This window comes from Talpa europaea (assembly GCF_964194135.1).
Source record: "Talpa europaea genome assembly, chromosome: X".
NCBI lineage: Eukaryota > Metazoa > Chordata > Mammalia > Eulipotyphla > Talpidae > Talpa > Talpa europaea.
The window spans coordinates 42,191,586-42,219,492 of NC_140081.1; the positions used below are offsets into that span (position 1 = coordinate 42,191,586).

Sequence of the window (27,907 nt, forward strand, 5' to 3'; positions counted from 1 at the left end):
GTTCTATTTCTAGGTAATTAAGGTATAAAGGTAACTACTGATACCCTTCTTCTATCTTAATGTAGGTGTTCACAGCTATAAATTTTCCTGTGATTTTGCTGCATCATATCAGTTTTGGTATGTTGTAAGTCCATTTCTATTCATCTCTAAATATTGTACAATTTTCTTTATAATTTCTTCTATCATCCATCATTCAGTGTTTTATTAAATTCCAAACTTTTATTTTCAAGACTGCTTTTTTGAATTCTAGCTAAATTCTATTGTGTTCAGAAAATTACATGATTTGATTTTTGATTTTTTTTTTGTAAATGAATTTGAGACCTACTTTGTGGCCTAACATGTTCTGTCTTGAACAACATTCCATGTGCGCTTAGAATAATGTATATTCTGCTGTTATTGGGTGGAATGTTCTACACATGTCTGTTATATCTATTTGGTGTATAGTGATGTTCAAGTCTTTTTTTTTCCCTTATTGATCTCTTGTCTATATATTCTATTCATTATTAAAAGTGATGTATGGAAGTCTTCAACTATTATACCCTGGTATTCTTCAGTTTTTGTTCATATAATTCGGAGATATGTTTTTTGGTGCATAGGTGTTTGTAATTGTTATATCTTATTTGACATATTGAACATTTTATGTGTATATAATGTCATTCTTTGTTTCTTATAACAGTATTTTACTTACAGTTTCTCCCCATCCCCACCCCCTGATATTACTATTTACATGGAATATCTTTTTCCATTCTTCCATTTTTTACATATTTGTATCTAAACTGATTCTCTTGTAGATAGCATCTAGACAGGTGAAATTTTTAAAAATTAATTATGATGGGCTTCCGTAGTGATGCAAGAGGTTAAGTTTCAGCATTATCAAGCTATTGCCAGCCACTGCAGCATGAGTTCGATCCTCGGCCAGGGAGCTAACCCACATGACACAGCAGACCTCTCCTGTCTCACCCACTGCTCCCCTCACCAGTGTATTTCAGTCAATCTACCTGTTCTGCTCCCCACTCTGTCTCTGGTGATTCCTCTCACCTCTGACCCATACCCCTGCTCATACATGCATAAATACAATAAATCTTTAAAAAATTATTTATGCCAATTTTATGTTTGTTGGAGATTTTAAAACACATTTGAAGTAGTAGGTACAGGAAGACTTCTGACATTTTGTTATTTGTTTTCTGTATGTCTTATAACTTTCTTTGTCCTACATTTTCTCTACTTCTTGATGTATTTAGTTCATGCTTTGTAGTGAATCACTTTTTTCTTTGGTGTATATATTTTCTTTGTGGTTAACATTGGAGATTATAATATTTAGCATTCTATATTTATAACAATCCATATTGAGTTGATACCAGCTCTATTAAATAACATACACAATTTATTATATATAGCTCCCTTCCTTTATTGTTTTCACAAATTAGTATACATCTGTTATTTAATACACAAGATATAAGGATGTAATTTTATGAGTACTTACGTTAAATAAGAAATAAAAGGTGGAGTTACAAACCTATAATAATACTAATTAATAAAGAACTCTATTTAAGGTAACTTCATAGGCAAATGCGTTAATTCAATTGGCTTTCAGTTATTGTCTAGTAACCATTCATTTTAACTTAAAGGTCTCCCTTTGGCATTTTTGCTGCATAGGGATAGTGGTGATGAATGCCCTCAACTTTAATTTAACTGGCAATATCTTAATTTCTTCCCTATTTTGAGGGACTTTTTTGTGAGATATTGAATTTTTAATTGACATATTGTTTTTGTTCTTTAAGCATTTTAAATATGTAAATCCAATTGTTTCTGCCCCCCATAGTCTTGAATAAGAAAGTGCCTATTAATCTTGAGAACATTTCTATACAACATGTCTCTTTTTCCATTCAACTTCTGAGGTTCTCTCTTTGTTTTCCTACAGTTTTATTATGTGTCCTGATGTGAGTGACTTTATGTTTATCCTGATTGGAGTTATTTCAGATTTTTGGATATGTAGATTCATGTGTTTCATCAAATTTGAGAAGTTTTTCATTGGTATTTCTTCAGATATTCTTTATTCTCCTTTTTCTTTATCCTTTCCTTCAGGGCATCCCATAATGTGTATATTAGTCTGCTTGATATTTTCCCATAGGTCCCTTATGCTCTGTTTAATTCTATTCTTTAATATTTATACTGTTCAGACTGGATGCATTCAGTTGTCTGATCATTAAGTTTGCTGATTTTCTCTTCTGTCTGCTCAAGTCTGTTTTTGATTGCATTTATTGAATTGATTTCAATTATTGTGCTTTGCAAATCCAGAGTATCTGGTTGGGTTCCTTTCATTTTATATACTACTATTGATATTCAAATGTTATTCAAACATAGTTTTTCTAAAAAAAAATCTTTAGTGTTTATTAAAAACACTTTAGCTGGTGTTTTTACTAGTGTTTTTAGCTTGTGTTTCCCACTAGCTTTTTAGTATATTTAAACAGATGTTATAAAGTATTGGCCTAGTAATTGCATTGTTTGGGCTTCCTCAGGGATGGTTTCTACTGATTTATTTCATTTGTTTGAATGGGAAACAGGTTCCTATTTCTTTCTATAACTTATGAATTTTTGTTGAAACTTGTGTGTTTGAATATAATGTGCTAATTATGTAAATCCTATTATCCTCTTCTTTCCCAGGGTTTACTGTATGTTTTTGATTGTTAATGCCTTTAGTGGTAGATTTATTTGGTGATTATTCACAAATATTTTGCAGAGGCTGTATTATTTGTTATATATCTTCATTGACGTCCCTGTCACTTAGTTTTTACTTGATTAGTGTTTTAACATTTAACATGAATATCCTTGAGTGTCAAGGTAAGAAAGAGAGAGGAGAGAGGCTAATGTCCTCTTTCAACACTTATCAAGGTTTTCTCTGAGCCTAGGGATGAGCCTGAGGTTTATAACCTTATAGCATTAAAGTGTCTCTAGGTCATTTTGAGCATGTATCTTTTTCCTGGGATTTATAAATTTCCCTAAATACACAGGTGCTTTTATTATTCCAATTGCCCAGATAAGCTATTTCCTCAGATTTTCCCCCAAGGATGAAGGTTTATTGTCTATCTCAGAGATAATCTTTTGTCTCACATGGCTTTGTGTTATTTATCCACTTTGCAATATTTTTGAACAGGGCCTGCCACCTTTCCAACCTGGGTGAAATCAGAGTAAGACACAAGAGAGACAAACACCCATGACAGTCCTTTGGGTGACCGCAGAGACACACAAGAAATTTCAATAAAAAATTGAGTATATACCAGTAACATGAAGAATAGTACAATAAAATATAACCACTATTAACATACATACACATAATAATATAGATTCATAATATAGCAAACGATAACTGTTGGTACTTCACAGAATAAAAAATACAACAAGAATTGTAACTGGATATTTTAATTCACCCTAAATTCTGGTTGGAAGATTGTGAATGTTTAAAACTCTGAAGTTTGTGATAATCTCTTTTCCAATGTCCTGGTTTCTTACTATAATGGCAAAAACTAGGTTTTAACTTCCATGAGTGATCTTTCTTGGGTGAGATTGAAGATGAAATATTTTTGCAATCTTTCTTTTAGGTGGTGGCTGGTCTAAAATGTGAGCAAGCATATTTGCTAAATTAACTAAAGGTGAAGTAGATATGGCATTTATTACATCTGATTTTCTTTAACTAAAATAAAAATGTACTCTAAAAGAAAAAAGTACTGGTTACTTCACTAACCAACATTTAATTCAAAATCCCCCTTGTTTATCTAGCATCAGAGGATAAAACTGAATTTTCTTTGAATACAATTTAAAGACAATATAAAATTCATTAACAAGGATCACCAGGCTTTTGTGTGTAAGGATGAATTTTATTCTAATATATACACTTAAGAAAGGTGATGGAAATGTCTTGATGAAGTCTATCAGCCATCTTCTTAACCTCTTGCCAAAAACTAGGAATGTGTTTATCTAAATCCTTTTCAAGATTTTCCCATCTGGCATGTTTCATCCAATGTTTGGCTTGATACTTACCAACAAGCAAAGTAGGTAAATCAATTGATATAGGTCAGGAAAACCAAACTGGTAATTTTATTTTATATTTTAAATTTTTGTTTTGTCTTTATATATTTTTGTTAATTTATTTTTATTAATGATTAATACAAAAGTAACACTGTTTTATTTTTACTATTAATTAAATACTTTTTTCCTTACATGGTTGTAGTCCCTGTATTTCTCCCACCACCATTTTACCAGCGAAACATCATCATATTCCCTGTGTTTACCCCTCCCCTATTTTGACCGGCCTCCCTTTCCCTCCCTTGCTGAATGCCAGGGATCTAGGGTCAGCTTGCTAATATTGACTTTTTCTTGACCTTTAGTTTCTCTACATTCCACATACAAGTGAAACCATGCAGTGTTTATCTTCTTTCCTTCTGATTTATTTTTGCTAGCATAATTCCTTCTAGCTCCATTCTTGTTGTACAAACAACATGAGTGTGTCCTTTTTGATTGCTGAGTAATATTCCATTGTGTAAATATGCCACAACTTTTTGATACATTCCTCTATTTTGGGACATCTGGGTTGTTTCCATATTGTAGCTATTGTGTTGGGAACAATTCTACAATAAATATAGGGGTGTGTCTTTCTTTAATCTCAGTGTTTTTATGTTGTTTGGGTAGATTCCTGGGAGTGGAATCACTAGATCATATAGAAGTTCCATTTTTAGTGTTCTGGGGAACCTATACACAGCTTTCCACAGGGGCTGGACCAGTTTGGATTCCCACCAGTTACATAAGAGGGTTCCTTTATCTCCAAATCCTCAACAACATTTATTGTTTCCGGTTTGTTTGTTTGTTTGTTTGTTTTTAATGTGGGCCATTCTCACTGGAGTGAAGTGGTATCACTTTTTTTTTAAGATTTATTTATTTATTTATACAAGCTCTGGGTACAGTCAGAAGCGCTGGTGGGTGAGAGAATTCACCAGAGCCAGAGCGGAGAGCAGAACAGGCAGAGTAACAAAGTACACTGCTGAGAGGAGCAGCGGGCAGTGGGAGAGGTCTGTGCACCATGTGGCACCCTCACCCAGGGGCTGGGGATCGAACCGGCACTGCAGAGGCTGTGGGCAGCTTCGAAGCCTAGCGCTCAACTGCTGCACCACCAGGGTAGGCCCCTAATTTGGTTTTGATTTGCAATTCCCCTGATAGTGATGTTGAACTTTTCATAGACCTGTTGACCATTTGCATTTCTTATTTGGAGAAAAGTCTTTTTAGTTCTTCTGCCAGTTTTTTGATTGAGTTGTTTTTGTTGAGCTGTGTAAGCACTTTTATAGATCTTTGATATCAGTCTCTTATTTATTAAACGGTGTCCAATTTTTTCCCCCATTCAGTAGGATATCTTTTTGTTTTGATTATTGTCTTTTTTGCTATACAGCAGCTTTTTAGTTTGATGTGGGTTAGCTGTTCATCTTCTCCTTTGTTTTCCTTACTCATGAAAAAGAATCTTCAAAGTTTATATCATGGAGTATTTTGCCAGTTTTCTTCTATTATTTTATGGTGTCAGGTCTTATGTTCAAGTCATTTATACATTTTGAGTTGATTTTTATATATGGTGTGAGATAGTAGTCTAGTTTCATTATTTTGCCTGATGCAGTCCAGTTTTCACAACACCATTTATTGAAGAAAGTTTCCTTGTTCAAGTGTATATTCTTTGCTCCTTTGTTGTAGATTAGATGATCATATGATTGTATTTCTGGGCTTTCAATGTGATTCCATTGATATGTGTGCCTGTTTTCATTCCAATACCAATGCTGTTTTACTTATAATGACTTTCTAGTATTGTTTGAAACCTGACAGTGAAATGCCTCCATTTCTTTCCCTTCTAGGCAGAAGAACTTTCACTATTCAGGGATTTTTGTGATTACATATGAATTTCAACAATACTTTTTCTATTTCTTTGAAGAATGTCATTGAGACTTTTATTGAAATTACATTGAATCTATAAATTGCTTTTGACGGGATGTCCATTTTCATAATGGACATAATGATTCTTCTGATCCATGTACAGGGAATATATTTCCATTTCTTTGTGTCTCTTCTATTTTAACTGTATTTTGTAGTTTTCCTTGTATAGGTCTTTCATCTCCTTTGTTATGTTTATTCCCAGAAATTTAATTTTGGGGATATAATTGTTAATGGGATTGTTTTCTTAATTTCTTCTTCTTGAGATAGATTGTTTACATATAGGAAGGCTACTTATTTTTGTGTATTGATTTTGTAACCTGCTACTTTAATAAACCGGTTTATTTTTTTAATGTTTTTCTGTGGATTTTTTAAGATTCTCTCTACATATTATCAAATAATCTGTATATAATGAGAGTTTTACTTCTTTTCCCATTTTGGATTCCTTTTATGTCTTTCTCTTGCCTAATTGCCCTAGCTAGTATTGCCAGTACTTTACTGAAAAGTAGTGGTAAGAGTAGACATCCTTGTCTTGTTCCAGATATAAATGTGAAGACTATGTTTTTCACCATAGAGAATAGTATTGGCTGTGGGTTTGTCATATATGACTTTTATTATGTTAAGATACGCCACTTCTATCCTGAGGTTTCCACCCCCTCAGGGCCTTCACCATAAATTGATATTGAACTTTAACAAATGATTTCTCAGTGTTCATTAATATGATCATATGGTTTTTACTTTTCTTTTTTGTTGATATGGTGGATTATGTTAATTGATTTTCAGGAGTTGAACCATCATTGTGTTTCGGAATAATCACACTTGGTCATGGTATATAATCCTTTTAATACACTGTTGGATTAATTCTGTTATGATTTTATTGAGGAATTTTGCATCTGTGTTCATTAGGCAGATTGGTTTGTAGTTTTCTTTATTTGTGTTGTCTTTGTTTGGTTTTAGTATTAGTATATTGTTGGCCTACTAAAATGCATTTAGTAGTTTTTCTTGTTTCTTGATTTTTTGAAAGAGTTTTTGTAGGATAGGCATTAGCTTATCTTTGAGCTTTTGGTAGAATTCATTTGTGAAACTGTCTGGTCGTGGGCTTTTGTTTTTTGGAGGGTTTTGATTAGTGTTCAATATAACTGCTTGCAATTGATTTGTTTAAGTTTTCTATTCTTTGTTCAGTTTTGGATAATTGTATAATTCTAAGCATTTGATCATCTCATCTAGAATTGTTTGCGTATAGTTGTTCATTGTAATCTCTAATTATCCTTGGGATTTTTACTGTGTCTGTTGTAATTTTTCCTCTTTCATTTACAAACCTACTTATTTGGGTTTTATCCCTTATTTCTTTGTGAACCTTGCTAGAGGTTTGTCTATTTTATTTACTTTATCAAAGAACAAGTGTTTTGTTTCATTAATCTTTTGGATTGTCATTTTTATTTCTATTTATTTCATTTATTTCTGCTTTTTTTATTATTTCTTTCTTCTACTTACTTTGAATATTTTTGGTTGTTATTTTCTCATTCTTCAAAATGGGAGATTAGGCTTTTTTTTTTTGGCTTATTTTGTGCTTCTTGATATGGGCTTCTATTGCTATATACTTTCCTCTTAATACCATTTTTGTGTGCCATCTTTGTCATTTGTCTCAAGGTATTTTTTAAATTTCTTCTTTGATTTCCTCATTAGCAAAATGGTCTTTCAGTAGCATATTATTCAATCCAGTATGTTACTCTGTGCCAATTTAATGAATTTTCTTAAACATTTCTTATAAGGTATACCTAGTGGTGGTTTTAATTCTCTAGGAAGGATTTATTTGTCCTCATTTTTTAATGGTTAATTTTGTCATGTACACTATTCTTGGTAGACTTTTTTTTCTCTTAATACTCCAAATATATCATACTCTCTCCTGCCCTACAAGATTTCTATTAAGAAATCAATTGACAGTGTTTTAAGGGTTCTCTTACATGTGAAAAGTCAATTAATTTTCCTGTTGCTCTAAAAAGTCTGTCTATGTACTTGATTTTTGACAACTTGATTGTAATATGTTTAGGAATAATCTTCTTTGTGATAATCCTATTTGGGAAATACTGAATTTTGTTTATCTGGATGTCTATTTCACTTTCGTTATTTGGGAAGTTGCCTTCTCTATCTTCTCTTCTTGTAACCCTCATAATGCATATGTTGATTACAAATGAGTTACATTCAGGTCTAGAAAATCTATCTCCTGATTTATTGAGCCTGATTTTGAAGTTTATTTATGTGTTTTCCATTTTGTTCTCTGTACTCTTCTAGAATTTCTGTTTTGTCCTTTTTTATTATTTCTCTTTGTTGAACTTTTTGCTTTTTCATGCATTATTTTCCTGATTTTGTTGAATTGTTTTTTGGTGTTCTCTTGTATCTCACTAAACTTATTTAAAACAATTATTTTTAATCCTTTGCCAGGTAATTTGTAGATCTCAGTTAATTTGGGGTGTATTGTTAGAAAACTAATGTGGTTCCTTTTTTGGTGGTCATGTTTCTTTGCTTATTTGTTTCTCGTAGCCTAACACTGGCATTTCCACTTTTGAAGGATCAATCACTTCTTCAAAATTTTATGGAATGTTTTCCATGAGGAAAGGCCTTCAACTTGTGGTTAGGTATGAGGATTACAACTTTGTGAAGTGCAGCAGTCTCAGCACTGTGAGTCTTCATCATTGACTCTTGCTCTGGGCAGGGTACAGTGGTGTAGACTCCATCATCTGAGTTTGACATTGGTGAGTCTGCAATATTTCTCAATAAACAAATATGCAGATATCCACAGTGGTGGCAAGGGCTACTGAAATTCCCAATCATGAAAACTACTTGGATCTTACTACTTCTATTTTCTTTCAAAGGGCAGAGGCATGACTGAGATGCCCCTGTGGCAAGATGCCCAACATGTGGATGCACACACAGCATCAACAGCACATGAAGTAACTATGGTTCCAAAATTCTGTAATGTGTACCCACTCACTGCCACAGTAGCGCTGATGTCTCAGTGTTTGGTGTTCAAGATACTGCCGCAGAGATCCAGGGTTAGATTTTGCTTGCAGTTGGGGGTAGGGACAGTTCTAATTGGGGGAGAGGTGCCAAGTGCTAACTTTTCATGGGGATAGATCAGCAGTGACTCTTTCTGAATAAGGGAGCAAAAACAGAGTCAGTTTTTCTGAGGATAAGCAACAGCAGCTCTTTTTTAAGATTTATTTATACAAGAACTGGGGTACAGGCCAGGTGCGTGGGAGGGTGAAAGTATTCACCAGAGACAGAGCGGGGAAAGGAACAGGCAGACTGACAAAGTACACCGCTGAGGGGAGCAGCAGGTGTGACAGCAGAGTTCTGGCGTGCCGTGTGGTACCCTTGTGGGCCGGCCGCCGGGTTTGAACCAGCACTGTACAGTGCTGCAGACAGCTTCACAGCGTTGCGCTCAACCGCCTGCGCCACCAGGGGAGGCCCAACAGCAGCTCTTTGTATGTGGGGGTTAGTATAGAAGTGGATCCTTCTCTGGGGAAAAACAGGTGTTAGTTCCTCTTGAAAAGATGGTGTGTCAAGGGCCTCCCCTTGTGGCGCAGGCAGTTGAGCGCCATGCTATGAAGCTATCCGCAGCCTCTGCAGCACCAGTTTGATTCTGGCTGGCCAGTGAGGGTTCCACATGGCTAGCAGACCTCTCCTGATGGGCCCGCTGCTCCCCTCAGCAGTGTATTTTGTCAGTCTGCCTGTTCTGTTCCCCACTCGGTCTCTGGTCAATCCTCTCACCCTCCTGCGCATCTGGCCTGTACCCTAGTTCCTGCATAAATAAACAAATCTTTAAAAAAAACATGGTGTGTCAGTAGCTTTACTTTGAAGTAGTTAAGGTGTCAGGGCTCTTAAGGGAGCTAAGTCAATTCCTTCTTGGGGTATGTAGAAAAGTGATGGCTCTTTCTGGGTATATGCAGAGCAACAATGTCTTCTTTTCTTGGGGGATGAAGCATTGCTAGCTCTTTGTGGAGGGAAACATGACAGAAATTTAGTTTTCCTGGTTGTGTGTTAAGAAGTGGCTGCACAGGGCCTCCCTGGTGGCACAAGGGGTTAAGATACAACCTATGAAGCTACCCGCAGTCACTGAAGCATGAGTTAGATCCCCGGCCAGGGAGCTATCCTCATGGCAGAGCAGACCTCTCCTGACTTGCCTGCTGCTTCCCTCAGCAGTGTATTTCAGTCAGTCTGCCTCTTCTGCTCCTCACTCTGTCTCTGGTGAATCCTCTCAACCCCCACCCACATCTCTGGCCTGTACTCCAGTTCTTGTATGCATAAATAAATAATTTAAAAAAAAATGAAGTGGCCGCAGCTCCTTCTCTGGGTGGATAGTAGCACCTCCTTGTGGTGCTGGAGGCAGAACAGATGTGACTCTTTGGAGCAGGCCAAGTTAACAGTGGGTCATTTGGTAAGGGACAGGGGAGTGATGCCTTAGGCAGGGAAGGGCAGTGGAGGCTCCTTGAGAAGTGATCTGATGTCAGCTCTTCCTGGGCAGATCAACTACAATTTATATTTTGGTTGGAGGCAGAGTGGTGGAATGTCCTTCTTGTAGAGGTTGTAGAGACATATAGACTCCAGGTAACTCAATTAGATGAGATCAGCATCAAAAAAGACTGTCTGGTGAGGTCTGCTGGGCACCTCCTGCTGTCCATTTTCTCCATCATTTTTTCTTGAAAGTTGTGCCAGACTGGGATGATATAGTCTTCCTGGTGACCTAGAGATTAAATCTCAACGTTATCACCACTATGGCCTGAAGATGATCTCTATCAGGTAGCTAATCCTCATAACACAGCAGAATTCTCCTGTCTCACCTGCTGTTCCCCTCAATGGTGTACTTCAGTAAATCTGCTTGTTCTGCTCCCTACTCTGTCTCTGGTGAATCTTCTCACCCTCTGTGGCCTACACACAAGATCTTCTACAAACACACACACACACACACACACACACAGAAGGTGTATTAGTAGTTACCCAGGGCTTGGATGATAGGTGTATTTGGGAATGATGATTATGGAGTACATGGATTTTTTTTTTTTTTTGGTGGCAGTGACTTTTCTAAAATTGATCATGGTATGGTTGTAAAATTATGTCAATATACTAAAAAACATTTATTTGTATACTTTAAATGGTGAATTGTATGATAGGCAAATTATATATCAATAAAGCTGTTATAAAGATAAATGTGGCATCAGTTGGAAGTTGGAGGCAGAAGAACTTTCTAGTAGGTTTTCTAACAGTACAATTGAGAAAATAAGTGTTTAAACTAGGGCAGGAGTTTTGGAATTGGAAGGAGGAGAGTATGGATAGAAAATATCATGTAAAGGCACATTCGATAGGACTTGCCATGCAGCTGAATGCTGAGTATATATATGTGGGGAAACAAAAAGGCTAAAGTTTTGAATTTAGGTAACTAGGTAGATTTTTATGTAATTACTATACACTTGAAACACATATTGAGTAATTGTGTTCCTTTTTTCAAAAGAGGTGTGTTCCTAACAATCCAATTTTTTGATGTGCTGTCAGGACAATCTTCAAAAGATATCAAGTATCTGATTGAACATTTCAAATTAGAGCTTAATGATGAGGGAGGTCTGGTCAGCTACTGAAGAGTCATTATTACATAGATTAAAATTGACATTAGAAAAGTGATCCAAAGCTTCCATGGAAAGAGTATGGTAAAAGAGAATAAGAAGACTAGAGTCAGAGATGTGCAGAAACAGGTGGGGGGCAGCAGCAGGAAAAAAGCATCAAAACAGAGTCAAAGAAAGAGAGACATTACAAGCAGAGAAAATGTTTACAGAACTGCCGTTGCAAGGTTTGAAACTGGACCTTTAGGTATAGGAAATGAAACAGAGAACCTGCTGGTTCCCAGAAGGGAGAGGGACAAAAATTACAAAACTAAAATGGAGACTAATATATAAATTATACAATCTTAAAGGTGCTGAGAGTCATGCACCATAGTCTGGGAGTTTACAGAAATGTCTGACATTGTGCAACTGGAGATCCCATTACCTTCCTAGGTGAAGTGCTTACTTACCAATGGAACATCCCAGAGAGATCTGGCCCTGGGCCAAATGATTCTGCTTGTGTTTCCTGGATTTATTATTCTGCAGTGGATCCTTTCAAGGTAAAACAATACTGGCTACCTAGAAGTGAATCACATAAGTGGGCAGATTGCCTGGCACTTATTTAATAAGTGTAGTTAGAAACCCAGCCTCCTAAAATACTAGCACCCAAAGTTTGGGGAAAATTGCTTAAGTTTTGGACTTGTTTTGCAGACAAAATGAGGGATAAAGCAAATAGGTAACAACACATGTTTATTCTGAGGATTTTATTCCTTGTTTCTTCTTGGGCCTTACAAGGCAATTTGCTCTAATTTTAAAAATCTAGGTTTGCCCAACAAAACACAACAAAAACAACCCTTAGACATGGACAACAAAATTTTTATTAGCCAAGGTGAATTAGAAAGAATGGGAGGAAGAGATAGAGGGGGTCAATTTGATATTGGTGAATGGTACTAAAAGTTTGGTGGTGGGTGTGGTGTGACATATACATTTATTGAAGTATGAAGCTACACTCCCAAAACTTATATAATATTGTAAACCAAATGATATGTCAATAAAATATTAGTAAATAATTATAAAATTATATATGTACACATATATTTTAAATTATATATATACATATGTATATTATATGTATTATTATAATGTGTATGTGTATACATAACTTAAAATATGTGTGCATACATATGTATATAGAGAGAGCTATCTATATATATATACACATATATTTTATATATATTTTTAAATTTTTTAAGATGTATTTATTCATTTACGCAAGCACTGGGTACAGTCAGAAGTGCTGGAGGATGAGAGAACTCACCAGAGTCAGAGCCAGGGAACAGAACAGACAGACTGACGAAATACACTGCTGAGGGGAGCAGCAGGCATGGCAAGAGAGGTCTGCGCGCCATGTGGGACCCTCACCAGCGGCCAGGGATCGAACTGGCACTACAGAGGCTGTGGGCAGCCTTGCAGCCCAGTGCTCAACCGCTGCGCCACCAGGGGAGCCCCCCCCCCACATATATCTTAAAAGCACTAGGATTGATTGTCAAGAGATTGGGCTCTACTTCAAAATTTTGTTCTATATTACTTTGAATAATTTTAGACATCATTCTGACACTGTTTCTTCATCTGGAAAATAAATTTATCTATGTAGCCACTAATTCACTGTCAGCAGCTAGCTATCATTTAGTGATTGCCTATTACATCTGAGACATTTTACTTGGTGTTTTGGATGCTATAAATATAAGATTCTCACCTGCAAAGACTACGATCTAATTTGGAAAACAGATGATGATGTTATGCATATATTATATGTGACATATATAACCATATATATGTATATGTGATTAGATATATATAGGTGTGTAAGTGTATATGTATGTATACATATGTATACACACACATATATGTATATATTTATATAATATAATATTAGTAGTTCCTTAAAGCCATATAATAGGAACTATATTCCTCTAGGCCAAATATAATAAGACCGTTTTTACTTCTGTTTTGATTAAGGGTTGAACAAGAGAGAAGCTGAAAGGGATATCACAATGGAGGACATATGTATTTTAGGCTTTGAAAGTTGAATAGCAGTATGCTGTAAGGTAAAGGGTATGGAGGAGAATAGAGCAAAATCAAAAGCATGAGAAAAGGCCTGCGCTGTGAAAATGTTTGGTAGACCAATGAATCAAGTGTTTTGGAGATCAATGAATAGTCCATCCTAGCTAAAGCATTGGTTAGATTGTATATCTTACCTGTGTCCCAAAATGGTTGTGTAAAGGAATTCAAATTATAATATGGAAGTGCTACTAAATGTAAGATATCCTGGTGAAGAGCATAAGGCACAATGGACTTAGATATGAGCACCACCATGTAGGAACAACTTCATCTCTCTCACTCTTGCTTCCTTATTCAGGATATGTATAGTGGCCTAGTGGGACCTTTGGCCATCTGCCGAAAGGGCATCCTGAAACCTGATGGCAGACGAAGTGATGTGGACCGGGAATTTGCGTTGTTGTTCTTGATCTTTGATGAGAACCAGTCTTGGTATCTTGAAGAGAATGTGGCAGCCCACGGACCCCAGGAGCCAGGCCATGTCAACTTACAGGATGAGACATTCTTGGAGAGCAATAAAATGCATGGTCTGTATAAAAGATACTACTCCTTTTCCAAAGAAATCCTCACTGACTGTATTAGGATATCACACCCAAGGAAACAATTCTCAGGAATTATGGGAAGGATGAGATGTAGGAAGGTATAATGAGACACAGTAAAAGAAGTGTTTCCTGCTAGTGTACATTTATATACATAAAACAGATAAAAATTCCATATTAAATTGTTACCCAGAAACCAGAAAGTTGCTATGGTAACAGCAGAATATTTTAACATATGACAGAAGCCAAGTGGACATTTATTACCCTTAGTTTACCAATTGAACTGACTGCTTAGAACACCTCTGCTTTAAAATCATGAGTTTAGTCTCTCAGTATCTTCTTGGTCACTCTGGATATGAGCTCTGCTTTGAGCTCATATTCAACTCATTACTTTCTAAACCAAGATTTATTTAATAAAACTGTTGATAGTGACTCTAATGAAACTGAAAAGTTGTATATTAATGTCACACAAATTTTAGTCATTTCCTCTTCATGATAATACGAGTGATTAACATAAGAACAGATGGTTCACAGGCTTCACAAAATGGACTTTTTAGACACTGTAAAATCAGAGAAATAAATGACTTCAGAAAAAAGGTGAGTAGCAACACAATTACATCTTGCTAGTGCAGGGATTTGGCTAATGCCTATTATGATCTGTTCGTTTATGTGTATATCCATCCAAACTCTTCAAATATTAATCCATATACTTATGTAACTGTTAGTTATTTGTTTAATACTTTGTCATTGGAGATAAAAATATAAATGATATTGGGTTTTGAGGGCAAATAAATATGTCCTTACCCATCCAGAGTCTTGAACCAATTGAGAAATAAAGAAATGCTTAATATCAAATGTGAGCTTTATTTCTGAGAAGAATAATTGGAAAAATTAATTTAGTTCTGCAGCTAAATGGGATTTGTGATACTCTAATACATTTACCCACCTTGAGATTGACATAGGTGGACAACAATAGCCCTCCACCTTTGCAGGGGTAGCATATTCCCCACAATGAAATAGAAAATCAGTTTTTATTCCTTTCTGTCATCATAATGAACAAGAGAAAATATTCAGAAGGATCTAAAATGTTTAATTCCTTCTCTCAAATTCACAGTTTTGTTGACATAGATACAAAGATGGGCTATACATGCTCCTACAATATTTTCCCTCTTGGGTCTTAGAGTGAAATTACCTTCCCTCTGTGAGAACATGAAAGTGGAGGGAATGTACCCTGGAGATAGCCTTGGCAGTGTGAATTAACCTTTTTTTAAAAGCATAATATGTATTCTGGGGAAAGGCAGATGATGAGCTTCATTCATTAATATTATCATTAATTCCAAGAATATGACAAGTATTTTATTTTTTAACTTTGATTATAGTTTCAGGCATTTGCTGGATGCTCTGAAGAATACATGAGATCTATATAGTACTGTAGTATATACATTGATTTTCTGATTACTGGAAACCTGCTGCCTAGTTAAAGATAAGAATTTCCACAAATGTGCTTACACAAATTAAGAGGATATAAGCTTCCACAAATTAATAGATAGGTGAATGTATAAATCAGTTTCTGGTGAGTACCAAAGAATAATCTGGACAGTAATCAGAGGGGTTCAGAGGTGGAGAGAGATTCATGGAATGAGAGGTACTGAGATGAGCTAATAAGAAAAGTTTTCTTGGAAGAGGTAAAAGTTTGACTGGACTTTGAAAAGATATATGAAAGGAAAGAAGATTTCTGGGAGGGAAGTTCAGAAACATGAATAAGGACACAAACAGGATGTATATAGCATATATGAATGATGGTTAATAAATCAACCTAACTGAAATAAATCATAGTGAGCAATAGTGAGATAGTGAGAAATGAGTCTATAGTGGTTGCTTGGGGCTATACTTTGAAGGATCTTGTTAGTTAATCTAAGGAGTTATGGATTTGATGTTTTGGACAGGAGGAAACTATTGAAGTATTTTAAACAGCAGAATGATATGGTCAGATTAGTTATTTAGAAAGACCACTCTAATAATATCAGCATGGAAAATAGACTGTACAAGGATAGATGACAGAAAATAGCAGGCTGTTGTTAATTATCAGAATTGAAAGGGACTAACCTTACTTAGGGCAGTAGCAATGGGAAGACAAAATGAGATATGTAAGAGGTTTTTTTTTTTATTCTTTTGTAGCCATTAATGGAAAGCTCTATGCCAACCTCAGGGGTCTTACCATGTACCAAGGAGAACGAGTGTCCTGGTACATGCTAGCCATGGGTCAAGATATTGACATACACACTGTCCACTTCCATGCAGAGAGCTTCCTATATCAGGTAAGCTGGAAAGAGACTGAGTCCCTGAGACTGATTAGAGAAGTGTTTTCATAGCTATTAAATAAGAAGGGAATAGCAAGAAACAACATAATAATCCATGGAAAAAGGAAAGACCTTGTACAGGGAGAACTGAGCTGGGAAATCTAGCCTGCCTGTGTATCTCAGGATCAGTCACAGCTATTATATAGCTTTTCCCTCTTATAGGAGAAATGAGTGGCCTATTAATAGGGTATGGAGATTGAAGGAATCAATGAAATTTGGTCTCAATCAAGGTCTTGAGATACAGCAAATAGTGATTTTAACATCAAGGAGTTTCAGAGTGGTGTCTCAGAATCTCTGAAAGTCCTTAATCCTTTATGAGAAGGACTTCAGTTCAGAGGCTACATGGAACGGATAATATATAGGTTTTATGATCTTTTTGATTGATGTAACATTGGTTTACATTGTTGTTTGTATTTTGAAAGTAGAATTCCTCCCCTTCTGTTGATGTTACCATAGTGTTCCACCACCAAAACCCCCATAGTCCACCACCATAGTTCATTGGTACATCCCTCCCCACCTTGATAAAGAAGATTTAATATTAGGAAAGAGGGACAGAATTAGAAACATCGATATACACTTAAAGATTTAGAAGTGTTGATAAAGGTGATGACATGTAGAATAAACTAATGAGTTCATTTCTAAAAGAAATGTGTGACTCCTTCCTAGGGGGAAAAGCTTAATCTAAATTTCAGATTTAAGCATGCTGAAAAGTTTGGCGATACTGGTATTTTTACCCTTAAATAAAGCTGGATTATCTTTTCCTTTTGGATTCTTTGAGAAAAAGTAGGAGGAGACAGACTTTACTATTGGCTCAATTTGAGTAAGTTCAAAGGATATGGACCAGGTAGACGAATTAAGCTACTCTCTGATATATGAATCTTGGTGCCCCATATCCCTGATGTGGAAGTCCAAGCCTTCTCGTTCCCACACACTCTTAGATAATCTGTGTACCCTTTGCTTCACTCTCTTTCTTACCCTCCATCTCTCTTGCAGAATGGAAAGAGATACCGTGCAGATGTGGTGGATCTGTTCCCAGGGACCTTTGAGGTTGTTGAGATGGTTGCCAGCAATCCTGGAACGTGGTTGATGCATTGCCATGTTACTGACCATATCCATGCTGGCATGGAGACCCTCTTTACTGTCTTGTCCCAAGGAGGTAAGGTCTAAATACCCAAAATGGGCCATTTTCTAGCACTTTATCTAATCTTTAGCAATCAGATAATCCCAAGAAGTTTGTGTACCTGTGCTTCTGATCCCAGAAGAAACAGGTTCTAACAGAGTATGTCCCCAGGTGTTGTCTATTGTCCTCTTGGTCCTGCACTTATCTTAATTACTTTTATATCTGTTGAGCTCACATGGATTGACTGAGGCTGTAAGTTGGACTGTATGCATGTATCCTTAATGAAGATTTGCTTCCTTTGGAATATATTCAATTTGTATGTAAATTTATTAATTTTACAATTCATTAAGGATATTATTTAAAGGAATCTTGCTAAAGAAACCTTAAAAAAGGCAAGAAATGTAATTCTAATAGTTACCCCTTAATTGATTTGTTGTGTAAATTGTGAAAGGCAAATCTCTCTGTTCAGGAACAACTCTAAGTCTGGAAGGAGATGTTGAGCCTTCAATTATAACATACCAATTTTTTTCCAAGGGTAGAAAAACATTTTCTTGTATTTTTTTTTGTAAGGATAGGGCATAGTTGGGGTAGCTTCTTTACCAATCAATCTTTGTGTCAACACCAAGAACATAAAATACTTTGTGTTGTTGTATTATTGGATCCTTGAATCATTAAAGGGTTGTGTATTTCTTCTTAAGTCTCTTCATCTGAGTCTAGCCCTCAACAATATCTCCCTTCCAAAAGTCTCTATAGAACCTCATGTGGCCTACAAGAATCAAGGGTTGTTTCTTCTGTGCATTAATTTTTTTTCATAATGATTTGAAAAATGTGGTACTAATATAAGTTCTTAGATTACCCATCCTTGATATTCTGTCAGCAGGATTGTGGGGAATATCTGTGGTCATTCAAACAATCTAGATAATGCCAAGCTGCTACTTATCCCAAGGGAGGAAGACAGATAATCGTACAATATGATTTCCCCTCTCTCTCTCTCTCTCTCTCTCTCTCTCTCTCTCTCTCTATATATATATATATATATATATATATATATATATATATATATATATATATATATCATTCTTCCTTTTTGTACAATGTATGCTTTCTCCTCTCAGGTGTATTCCCTGTAAAATTCCCACCACCAATTCACCTGTGCATCATCACCATTAGTACCTTGTGTTATCCCATCCCTTGTTTTGATCCCTCTCCTTACCCCTCCCCTACAGAATATTTCTGATTTATAGTTGCCTGCTATTTTTTTATTATAATTATTTATTTCCTGATACCTTATTTTGTTCCCCTACATCCCTCTTTATAAGTGAAACCATCTGATATTTCTTTTTCCTCCCGAATTATTTCACTTAGCATAATCCCTTCCAGCTCCATCCATGTTGCTGTGAATGACATGAGTTTTTTTTTTTTATTTTTGATTGCTGAGTAACATTCCATTTTGTATATATACCACATCTTCTTGATCTAGTTATCTAATTTTGGGCATTTGGGTTGTTTCCATATCTTACCTATTGCAAATAGTGATGCAATAAACATAGGAGTGCAGGTGTCCTTTTGTATTAATGTTTTTGTGCCCTTTGTGTAGATTCCTAGGAGTGGAATTTCTGGGTCACAGGGTAGCCCCATTTTTAGTAGTTTGAGGAAGCTCCACACAGCTTTCCAAAGTAGTTGGATGAATTTGCATTCCAACTAGCAGTGTAAGAGTGTTCCTTTTTCTTCACATCCTTATCAACATGTTGTTTCCTGTTTTTTTTTTTTTTTAATATGTGCCATTCTCACTGGTGTAAGATGGTATCTATGATTTCCTATGTTTTTTAAAAGCTTTGTTCTCTGGTAACCTATACTGCTAGAATGTGGCTTCCACTTACTACTCTAATACCATTTCCCCATCATCCAGACAGGCATAGAAAACCTTTTTTTCGTAAAATTTTTATTGAAGTAACATTTCTTTAAATCACTGTTTGAATTTTACAATGCAATAAGCAAAGAATGATTTTTTGTTTTCTGCATTCCTCATATCCAAATTCTAATGATGAATTGGTGTGTCATCAAGATGCTATAGTCTAAGACAACAGTCAAATCTGTGTATCATAATAGATCATCTCAAACATGGGCCAAATAATAGATAAAACATCATCTCAGTATATATCATCAGGGCCTCCTTGGTGGCAGCAAGGGGTTAAGCACTGTCCTATGAAGCAATCCACAGGCTCTGTAGCATGAGTCCGATCCCCAGCCGGAGAGAATCGCACATGGTGAAGCAGACCTCTCCTATCTCGCCTGCTTCTTCCCTCAGCAGTGTATTTCAGTCATTCAGTTCTGTTCCCCGCTTTGTCTCTGGTGAATCCTCTCACTCCCCTGCATCTCTGGCCTGTACCCCTGCTCTTGTATGCATAAATAAATGAATCTTTAAATATATATATATATATAATCATAAAACCTCCATGAATAAGAATAGCTCATATGTCTCTATGACAACGAGACAGTCCATAAATCTTAACTATTTACATTTTTTTAAATTTTTTACATAGAAGAACTGAGGTGTAGGTTAGAGGTGAAGTGGGTGAGAGGATTCATCAGCGGCAGAGGGGGACAAGAACAAGCAGATCTAGTGAAATACATTGCCGAGGGGAGTAGCAGGTGAGACAGGAGAGGTCTTCTGTGCCATGTGTGTTAGCTCCCTGACCACGATCCAACTCAGGCCACTGGGGTAGGCCCTCACCGTGGTAGTGCTGAGACTTAACACCTAGGCCACCAGGGAGGCCCAAATATTTATATTTTTTTTGTTATACCCTACTATGGCTTAATTCCAACCACATATTTGCTAACAGACCAAGTAAAAGTTAGAGTTGAAGGTTGATAAGGAGAAAAAAATTGTTGGAACAAAATTCATAGTGAAGCAGCGGGGATGAAATTCAGAGCCAAAACGAAAGTTTTTTTTTTTTTAAAGATCTATTTATTTATGCGTACAAGAATGTGGGTACAGGCCAGAGGTGTGGCAGGTGAGAGGATTCACCAGAGAGAGAGCAGGGAGAAGAACAGGCAGATCGACTGAAATACACTGCTTAGGGGAGCAGTGGGTGAGTCAGAAGTCGGTTGTGCCATGTGGGTCAACTCCCTGGCCGGGGATGAAACTCGTGTTGCAGTGGCAGTGAAGTGAGGGGCTTGACGGAAGTTCTGTTTCCTCTGTGATGGAAGAGATAGAGTCATCTATTCAAAGTGAAGGATAGGTGGTAGAATGAGTGACTTCTGAAAAATGAGCAAAAATTTTAAAAATCAATCTGGAAAATGAGAAAAATGTTTACTTTGAATCATGGGAAATTAATTATTGTTTGGGTGCATTGAGGGATTAATGTTGGACATAAAGAATACTGATGTTTGCAATTGTATGATTTTTTTTTGGCCCACCAATTATCAGCATACTAGATAAATGGAGGGAAAATACAGTTATTTGAGTTTCAGTAGATGATTATAGTGTTTCTGGTAAGTTAGTAGTTGAAATGATAGAAAATGGAATCTTGTCTTGACAGGAATGGAAGAAAAAGTTGATTGAAAACACTACTTTGGGAAAAATGAAAGGGTTCAGAAGTTAAAGTTCTCCAGGAGAGGGGAATAAGTGTGAAATGGAATAAATAGCATTAGAAAACTGAAAGGACATATGACAACGTTTTGCTTGATTTTAGATTTCTGACATGGAGCAGTTTTGCATAACAAATTCTATGTGACCATGGGAGTAGATTGCAGAATTAGAGTGTATATGTTGGTGTTAAGTGGTCCAAAAACTCTGAGGCTTGTGCATTGGATGGGTTGATACCCATGATGGGTATTTAGGAAGAAGAATGAGTCAGGTACCGATGACTCACATGACCAAATAGAAGTGACAAGAAGTGGTTGTGGCTTTTCTGACCAAATGTTATCAAAAGAGATAGATCTTTACAAAACGGAAAGGCACCATATCTAAGCATAGTATTTAGAGTGTTAAATGAAGCATGGCACCCAGAGAAGAGTTCAACCTCATTAAAATGGGAAGAAGAGGAGAAGTTGTCCAAGAAGAGGTTACATGTATACAGATGTCGATTTCACAAGGAACAGGGATTTTCTGAAGGGAGTGTGAAAATGAGTAACAATAATAGCAATAATGGGGCCTCCCCCGTGGTGCAGCGGGTTGAGCACTGCGCTGTGAAACTGTCCAAAGCCTCTGCAGCGCAGGTTTGATTTCTGGCCAGCCAGGGCGAAACCCACATGGCAGGACAGACCTCTCCTGTCCCGCCTGCTACTCCCCTCAGCAGTGTATTTGGTCCGTCTGCCCGTTCTGCTCCCCGCTCTCTATGGTGAATTCTCTCACCCTGAGGCACCTCTGACCTGTACCCCAGTTCTTATATAAATAAATAAATCTTAAAAAAAAGAAGAGCAATAATGGGGACAGAGGAAGTGCCAATATATATGTACATAGTGGCAGAAAGATGACTTATATTTTGGACTCATATGCCTATGTTTTTATTCATATTTTGTGTCATACTCAAAATCAAATCTACATGCTGAGACTTACTTTGACCATAATGTAATTAATTCCAGGAAACTTCATTTTTCTTACTATAACAGAGAAATCCCTCTAAGCAACATCAACCTTACACAATGAGCCTGGGAAATGATAATACAGGAAGAATAAAAAAAACTAATTTCTTGTGTTTTCTTCCAGAAAATGTAAGCACTATCACCACCATAACCAAAGAGATTGAAAAAGGTACGGAAATATTTCAGACACTGGGTAGTTAATTATAAGTGGTATGTGCTTGGGGTTAGGGGAAGGTTCAGTTCTTCTAGAAAATGGGATTCTCATGATGAAAAACTTGGCCACAATCTTAGTAAGAAGCATCCTAAAATTTCTGTAAGACTTCAGAAGAAAGGGACCAAAGGCCCAACTTCCATCAAAAAGGTTAGTTTTTCTGGGCCCAACCGCCAGCCTCTTGAGTAGGGGAATAGTGCCTTATTCCCAATCACAGGCTGCTATTGTAACCTCCAATCTAATGTAAAAGGGAGGAGAAAATTCACAGACTTACTGCATTGGGCATAAATGAGCTGTATCAAAGAGACAGATTCCTCACAGGGATAGTGCGAAACTTGAACAAACACCACAGTGCACTAACTATTTTTTCCTTGCATCTATGGAATACCAATTTTAAGAACCAGCTATTTCTAACTTTCAAGAAAATAGAAATTCTTGTTTTATCAAGCCTAGGTCCAAAATAGTGCTTTCACTCTCCACCCTATTTTGCATGAACTAAGAAATATTCAGCAATTTATGAAAATTATGAGGAACAGTAAAGATCACCAGTTTAGTCTGGATGTTCTTTCACCTGTATTTAGAAAAGTCTTAAGAGTATGTACTGAAGGGGATGGGGAGAGATAAGGTGAGGTTGAGAGTGGTGTGATACACAGATATGGATGTGTATATGTATACACTTTGCTTATATCTGTATACAAACATTCATATTTGTGTCCACATACATGCATATTCATAAGGCCTTGTTTGTTAAAAAAATTCTGCATTGAAAACTGTTGGTCTAGTAAAACCCAATAATTTTCTTCATCAGAAACTGAGAAATGGAAAGTTATTTATCCAAGGTAATGAGAGGAGTAAGTGGTAGCAAGTAAACTCAGAACCAGATGTTTTCCTTCTTCCATTAAAACTCTTTACATTTCATTCTCACTCAATTATGTATACATTTATCAAACATGTGCTAAATGCCAGGGATATTGAAAAAAGTAAGATATAACATTACTTTCTAGAGTATTTGTTTTTGGAAATGTAATGAGACACTGAAATAATAATTATAGTTCTGGATACTATATGTTGTAAAAAAGAAAAAAAAGAAAAAAAATCACTATCAATTACTGTATATTTGCTTATCTTCCAGGCACTATGGTCAATATTTTATATATTGTAAATATTAATTCACTTAAACCTCGTGGTAAGCCTATTCATTAGGTATGATCATTATCCCCATTTTACCTAGTCTAGAAGTGAGGGAGGATTAAATCACTTGGATCAAACAAGCAAATTGTGGGAGGACAAACAGTACTGATACTTAAGGAATACAGGATTAACTTTGTAGCTGCTTTGAAGAAAGATTTACAGAAATCTGAAATGGGGTTAGAAAAATGCAAAGGAAGAAAAAAGGCTGTTCAGGTAAAGGGAAAGTCTTGGAAGCCTTAATGATGATAACCTATCCAGGGGATAAAGAATTATTTGCAATGGCCAAAAAGTAGTAAATAAGACTCAAATGGTAATTTAGAACCTTATTGTGAGATTTGGAATGACTGTTTTGAGTCTGAGCTTTAATCTGTATGTTAATAAAACATCAAGTTTGTAGTCAAGAACTGAGACAATGAGATACTCACCTGAAAAGATTCATGTTACATCAGTCTTAACACGACCCAAAGAAACAAGAGACCAGACAAGCTATTGGCGTGGTCCAATGATCAAAGTGTGCATTGATAAATTATATAGATGTTTAAGTCAAATGGTTTCCTGGAGTTGCACGTGATGCTCCAAATTTTACCCTCTGGACCGTGTAAACGAAACCCAGTTCTTTTTTCTACATCATAGACCTTTATATATCAAGGCATCCCCCACTTTGACTCTAGCTATTTCCATGGAAGGATCAGTGCTTTAATAACTCCTACGAACTTCTTAACTGTGACATCTTGTTACTCTGATTCTCTGTAACCTCTAAATCTGTTTTCATCACCTGGTCATTTGAGGGACAGAGATAGTTCCTCTTTCCTATTTGGAAGGACTTATTCCTCCTCTTCCAGAAGACGACAAATGTTCCCCTTTAGAGTTATCTCAGGGTGCTCATTTTCCTCTTGTTCCATTTCAGCAACTATACCAAGAGATATTGAAAAAGGCAATGTGACTTTGCTAGGCATGCAGATCCCTGTGAAGGATATTGAGACGCTGGCTTCTGTTTTGATTGCCATGGGTATCATTCTCCTGCTCATTGCTGTGGCTCTTGGTGGTGTGGTCTGGTACCAGCATCGGCAAAGAAAGCTACGGCGCAACAGGAGGTCCATCCTAGATGACAGCTTCAAACTTCTGTCCCTGAAGAAGTAACAGCTGGATCCCGGAACTGCCCATCTGGAGTGAACTCCCAGCAGACTGTGCATTAGCAACTGGCCCCACTGTCAAAAGGGCAGGGTGGTAGAAACAGAGGAGGGCATTAAATTTGCCTGGGTATTTCTTCACCTATTTATTTACATGCAAATGCTATTTTTTTCTCTTTTTCTTTGTTCCACTTAATCACCTAGTGCTAGAGAAATTCCCTAATATCCTATATGACAAAATTCAATAGGTAGATTATAATATCCACTGATGGTTAGAATGTTTGAAATTCCTAGAAACTGATTATTCTCACAAAGTAAATACCAAATGTATAGCTCATTGGTTAGGTTTCTACTACTTTCCAGGAGCTTAACAATTTGACTCTGAGCTTAAGTTAAGTGAGCTGTAAAGAAAATTCACATTTAAAGTATAGAATAAATACATGCATCATGAGTGCATTGGTATTTGAGGATCCAAATTGTATTTTGATTCTTCTTGGTGGTGGACAATTTTAGAAAAGCAGATGAATGCAATATCATTATCAAGGGGACCTACAACCAATGGAGTCAGAAGCTCTTCAGTAAGTCAGTCCTCCACATTTCTGGCACTGTCATATTGAAGAGCATTTTGAGTGTTTTCTCCATGTTTCATACTGAATATCTTGTATATGAAAGTATTTGTTACAACACTAAGTATAATCTCGGTGTGTTCTTTTTATAATTTATGTATTTTTTTTAACTGAGGTACCCCCATCAGGTATTATCAGCATAGTGCACCCACCACCAATTAACCCATATTCCTCCAACATAGACCATTGTGCTTTCTTCCTTCTTTGTTCTTCCCCCTCTCCTACCCCCTCCACACCTTAGTGCTTCAGTTCTGTAGTCAGCTATGAAATACTAGTTTTACAACTTCCAGCTATTACTTTGCTTTATATTCCACATATTAGTGATACTATCCAGTATTTATCTTTCTCCTTCTGACTTATTCACTTAGCATTATCCTTTGAAGCTCCATCCATGTTGTTGAAAATTGCATGAGTTTAACTTTTTCGATCATTGTGTTGTATTCCATTGTGTATATATACCACGTTTTCTTGGTCCATTCATCTGATCTGGATCACTTAGGTTGTCGCCATAGCTTAGCTATAAATAGTGCTGCAATAAACAAGTTTCCTTTCAAATTAATGTTTTTAAATCTTTTCGATAGATGCCTAGGAATGCAATTACTAGGTCAAATAGGAGAACCATGTTTAATGTTATGAGACATCTCCATACTGTTTTCCATAAGGGGCTGGACCAGTTTGCTTTCCCAGAAGCAGGGTTCCCTTTTCTCTACATTCCCGTAACACTAGTTTCTGGTCTTTTTGATATGGACCATTCTCACAGGTGTGAGAAGATATCTCATTGTGGTCTTGATTTGCATTTCTCTAATAAGTTATTGTGAACATTTTTCAGGCACCTGTTGGTCATTTGATTTTTCTTTTTTTAATTTTTAAGACTTCTTAATTTTATTTATGCATACCAGAACTGGGGTACAGGCCAGAGGTGCAGGGGTGAGATGATTCACCAAAGACAGAGTAGGGAACAGAACAGGCAGACTGACTGAAATACACTGCTGGGGGGAGCAGCGGGCAAGGCAGGTGAGGTCTGCTGAGCCATGTGGGTAGCTCCCTGGCCAGCTGGGGATCAAACTAATGTTGCAGTGGCTGTGGATAACTTCAAAGTGCTGTGCTTAATGCCCTGAGCCTCCAGGGAGACCCATTTGAATGTTTCCTTTGCCATAGGTACTTTTGAACATTTTTTGATTGAGTGAATTGTTCTGTTTTAGTGGAGTTTTATGAGTTATTTGATATCAGTCCTTTGTAAAATGTATGGGATGCATATATTTTCTCCCATTCAGTAGGACATATTTTCATGTTAGTTATGATTTCTTTCACTGTACATAAGCTTTTAGCAGCAGCCCCAGCTGTTTATGTTGTCTTTTGTTTTCCTTGATATTGGGAACGAATCCCAAATGGCATTACTAAAGCTTAAGGAATTAAATGTTTTGCTTATGTTTTCTTCTGTGTAGTTTATGGTTTCAGGTTTTACATCCAAGTCTTTCATCCATTTTCAGTTGATTTTGGTATATGGTGTGATTTTGTTATCTAGTTTTATTCTATTGCATGCAGCTGTCCAATTTTCCCAGCACCATTTATTGGAGAGGCTATCCTTCTTCCAAGCTATTATTTTGGCTCCTTTGTCATATATTAGCTATCCATATATATATATATGTAGGTTTATTTCTTGGCTCTCAAGTCTATATAATTGGTCCGTGTGTCTATTTTTATTTCAGTACCAAGCTCTTTTAATTATTGTGACTTTATATTTTGAGAGCTAAAATTGTGATATCCCCATTCTAGTTCTTTGACAAAATTGTTTTTTTCTCTTCAGGGTCTCTTGTGATACCATATGAATTTCAATAGCATTTGCTCCAAATCTTTGAAATAATCCACTGATATTTTTAATGGGATTGCAGTGAACTTGTATATTTCTTTGAGTAGAATGACCTTTTTGACAATGTTAATTCTTCCATCCATTAGAAGGGAATATATTTCCATTTCTTTGTGTCTTCTAATATTTCTTTCAAGAATGTCTTACAGTTTTCTTTGTAGAGATCTTTTACCTCCTTTGTTAGGTTTACTCCTAAGTATTCAATTTTTTTTGGGTCTAATTGTAAATAGGATCACGTTCTTAATATCTTCTTCTTCTTTCTCATTGTTTGTGTATTGTGTATTATAAGGCAACTGAGTTATGTGTTTTGATTTTATACCCTGCCACTTTGCTAAACTGATTGTTTCCATTTTTTTTCCTGTGGAATCATGAGGGTTTTCTATGTATGTTATCATGTAATCTGCAAATTATCATAGCTATACTTCTTCTTTCCCAATTTGGATTTCTTTTATATATTTCTCTTGTCTAATTGCTCTAGCTAGAAACTCCAATTCTCCCTTGAATAGCAATGGTGAAAGTGGATCCATGACTTGTGCCAGAACTTAGTAGAAAAATTTTCAGTTTTCCATCATTGAGAATGATATTAACTGTGGATTTATT

The 27,907-nt window shown here is 36.3% G+C and overlaps 1 protein-coding gene across 6 annotated transcripts in view; it reads left to right on the forward strand.

The window, feature by feature from the left end:
* Positions 1-24,824, forward strand: part of HEPH (hephaestin) — a gene marked incomplete at both ends in the record, with an annotated part of 101,946 nt that extends 77,122 nt beyond the window's left edge. For 4 of the 6 annotated variants that reach the window (XM_084259131.1, XM_084259128.1, XM_084259130.1 and 1 more), the window contains 6 exons: positions 12,012-12,118; positions 13,978-14,203; positions 16,394-16,533; positions 17,569-17,731; positions 22,407-22,451; positions 24,592-24,824. In XM_084259131.1, the coding sequence (XP_084115257.1) occupies positions 12,012-12,118; positions 13,978-14,203; positions 16,394-16,533; positions 17,569-17,731; positions 22,407-22,451; positions 24,592-24,824 (914 nt within the window). The remainder of the gene's footprint in view (positions 1-12,011; positions 12,119-13,977; positions 14,204-16,393; positions 16,534-17,568; positions 17,732-22,406; positions 22,452-24,591) is intronic. The other 2 variants (XM_084259129.1, XM_084259132.1) reach the window with 1 other exon arrangement.
* Positions 24,825-27,907: the final 3,083 nt, after the last annotated feature.